Source organism: Mandrillus leucophaeus, unplaced genomic scaffold (assembly GCF_000951045.1).
Source record: "Mandrillus leucophaeus isolate KB7577 unplaced genomic scaffold, Mleu.le_1.0 Scaffold212, whole genome shotgun sequence".
NCBI classification, from domain to species: domain Eukaryota; kingdom Metazoa; phylum Chordata; class Mammalia; order Primates; family Cercopithecidae; genus Mandrillus; species Mandrillus leucophaeus.
This window is the reverse complement of record NW_012102166.1, coordinates 478,687-480,393: the sequence shown is the minus strand read 5'-3', so window position 1 is coordinate 480,393 and position 1,707 is coordinate 478,687. Positions and strand designations below refer to the sequence as shown.

General features: G+C 52.7%; 1 protein-coding gene across 1 annotated transcript in view; it reads left to right on the top strand.

The window, feature by feature from the left end:
* Positions 1–1,707, top strand: part of ITGAE (integrin, alpha E (antigen CD103, human mucosal lymphocyte antigen 1; alpha polypeptide)) — a 101,934-nt gene that overhangs the window by 82,505 nt on the left and 17,722 nt on the right. Inside the window, exon 20 of the mRNA XM_011980454.1 lies at positions 886–1,025. Within this exon, the coding sequence (XP_011835844.1) occupies positions 886–1,025 (140 nt within the window). The remainder of the gene's footprint in view (positions 1–885; positions 1,026–1,707) is intronic.

Sequence of the window (1,707 nt, the reverse complement as noted above, 5' to 3'; positions counted from 1 at the left end):
TTATATGAATGAAACAATCTCCTAGGCTGGGCGCAGTGGCTCACGCCTGTAATCCCAGCACTTTGGGAGGCTGAATCGAATGGATCACTTGAGGTCAGGAGTTCGAGACCAGCCTGGCTAACACAGTGAAACCCTGTTTCTATTAAAAATACAAAAAATTAGCCGGGCGTGGTGGCGGGCACCTATAATCCCGGCTACTCGGGAGACTGAGGCAGGAGAATTGCTTGAACCCGGGAGGTGGAGGTTGCAGTGAGCCGAGATCACGCCACTTCACTCCAGCCGGACGAAAGAATGAAAGGGTGGAGGTTGCAGTGAGCCCAGATCACGCCACTTCACTCCAGCGTGGGCAAAAGAGCGAAACTCCATCTCAAAAACCAAAAACAAAAACAAAAAACAATCTCCTAGGCGTCTAGAGGGGGACTAGGGATGGACCGTCCTTGGGAGAATTAAGAAAACTCACTGCAGTCATCACCTGCCCCTCGGGGGTCCGGGTGGGGAGCCTTGGTGGCTTCGTGGCAGTGCTGGTGTGTGCCGGCCTTCAGCCAGGCTGTGGGTTACGTTTGCATCAGGCCAAGGCCCAGCTCAAACGCCGCCTTCCTCAGGAAGACCTTATGGATTCCCCTGAGTTAGAATTCACCTTTCTCCACCGCAGTTCTCTGCAGCTGCCTCACGCAAGCGCCCCTTAGGCCTCGTATTTAAATTCCTCGGGGATCTACCGCTGAGCCCGCGTGTCTGTCTTGTCAGGAAGACAGGGACCAAGCGGACGTTATTTCCTCAGCTCCTGGCAGGCAGAAAAATGAGTGAATGTCTGCTGAATTGGTGTGAGGAAACTGAGTTGGTTTTTTTTTCCGCTCTTTAAGAGAATGTCATCTGCTCTGTTAACAGCCTCCCTCTCCAAACATTCAGTGTGATGACCCTCAGCCGGTTGCTTCTGTCCTGGTCATGACCTGCAGGATTGGTCACCCCGTCCTCAGGAGGTCGTCTGTGAGTCGGTTTGGATGGATTCGCTCTTCCCGCCACCTGCAGTTGGCATCTTCTGATCTTAGTCTCATTTGAATCCCTCGGTTCCAGCTTTGCGCTTCCCTTCACTGCAGTCAGTCCGTCCTCAGCGGCGCCTACAGTGGCTGAGTTGGCTCTGAAAGGAGGGGGTGATGGGGACGAGAGCTTTCCAGTACTAGATGTGTGAGCCACCGTGCCCGGCCAAGACCAAAAGTCATTAACCCTGAGCTGTCACTGATCATCTCTGCTGTGGGAAATTTCTGAAGTGGCTTCTTCAACTGTAAAAGGGGAATGAGGCCGCCTGCCCTGCTTACTCCATATTTGTATTTGAGGCTTAAATGAAATAACGGGGCTGGGCGCGGTGGTTCACGCCTCTAATCCCAGCACTTTGGGAGGCCGAGGTGGGTGGATCGCTTGAGGTCAGGAGTTTGAGACCAGCCTGGCCAACATGGAGAAACCCCGTCTCTACTAAAAATACAAAATTAGCCAGGCATGGTTGTGCATGCCTGTAGTCCCAGCTACTCGGGAGGCTGAGGCAGGAGAATCGCTTGAACCCGGGAGGCAGACGTTGCAGTGAGCCGAGATCACGTCACTGCACTCCAGCCTGGGTGACAGAGCGAGACTCCGTCTCAAAAAAAAAAGAGAGAAAGAATAGAATGGAAACATGCTGTGTTACAAAAATGTGAGGAATGTGAAAATCTGAGGAAT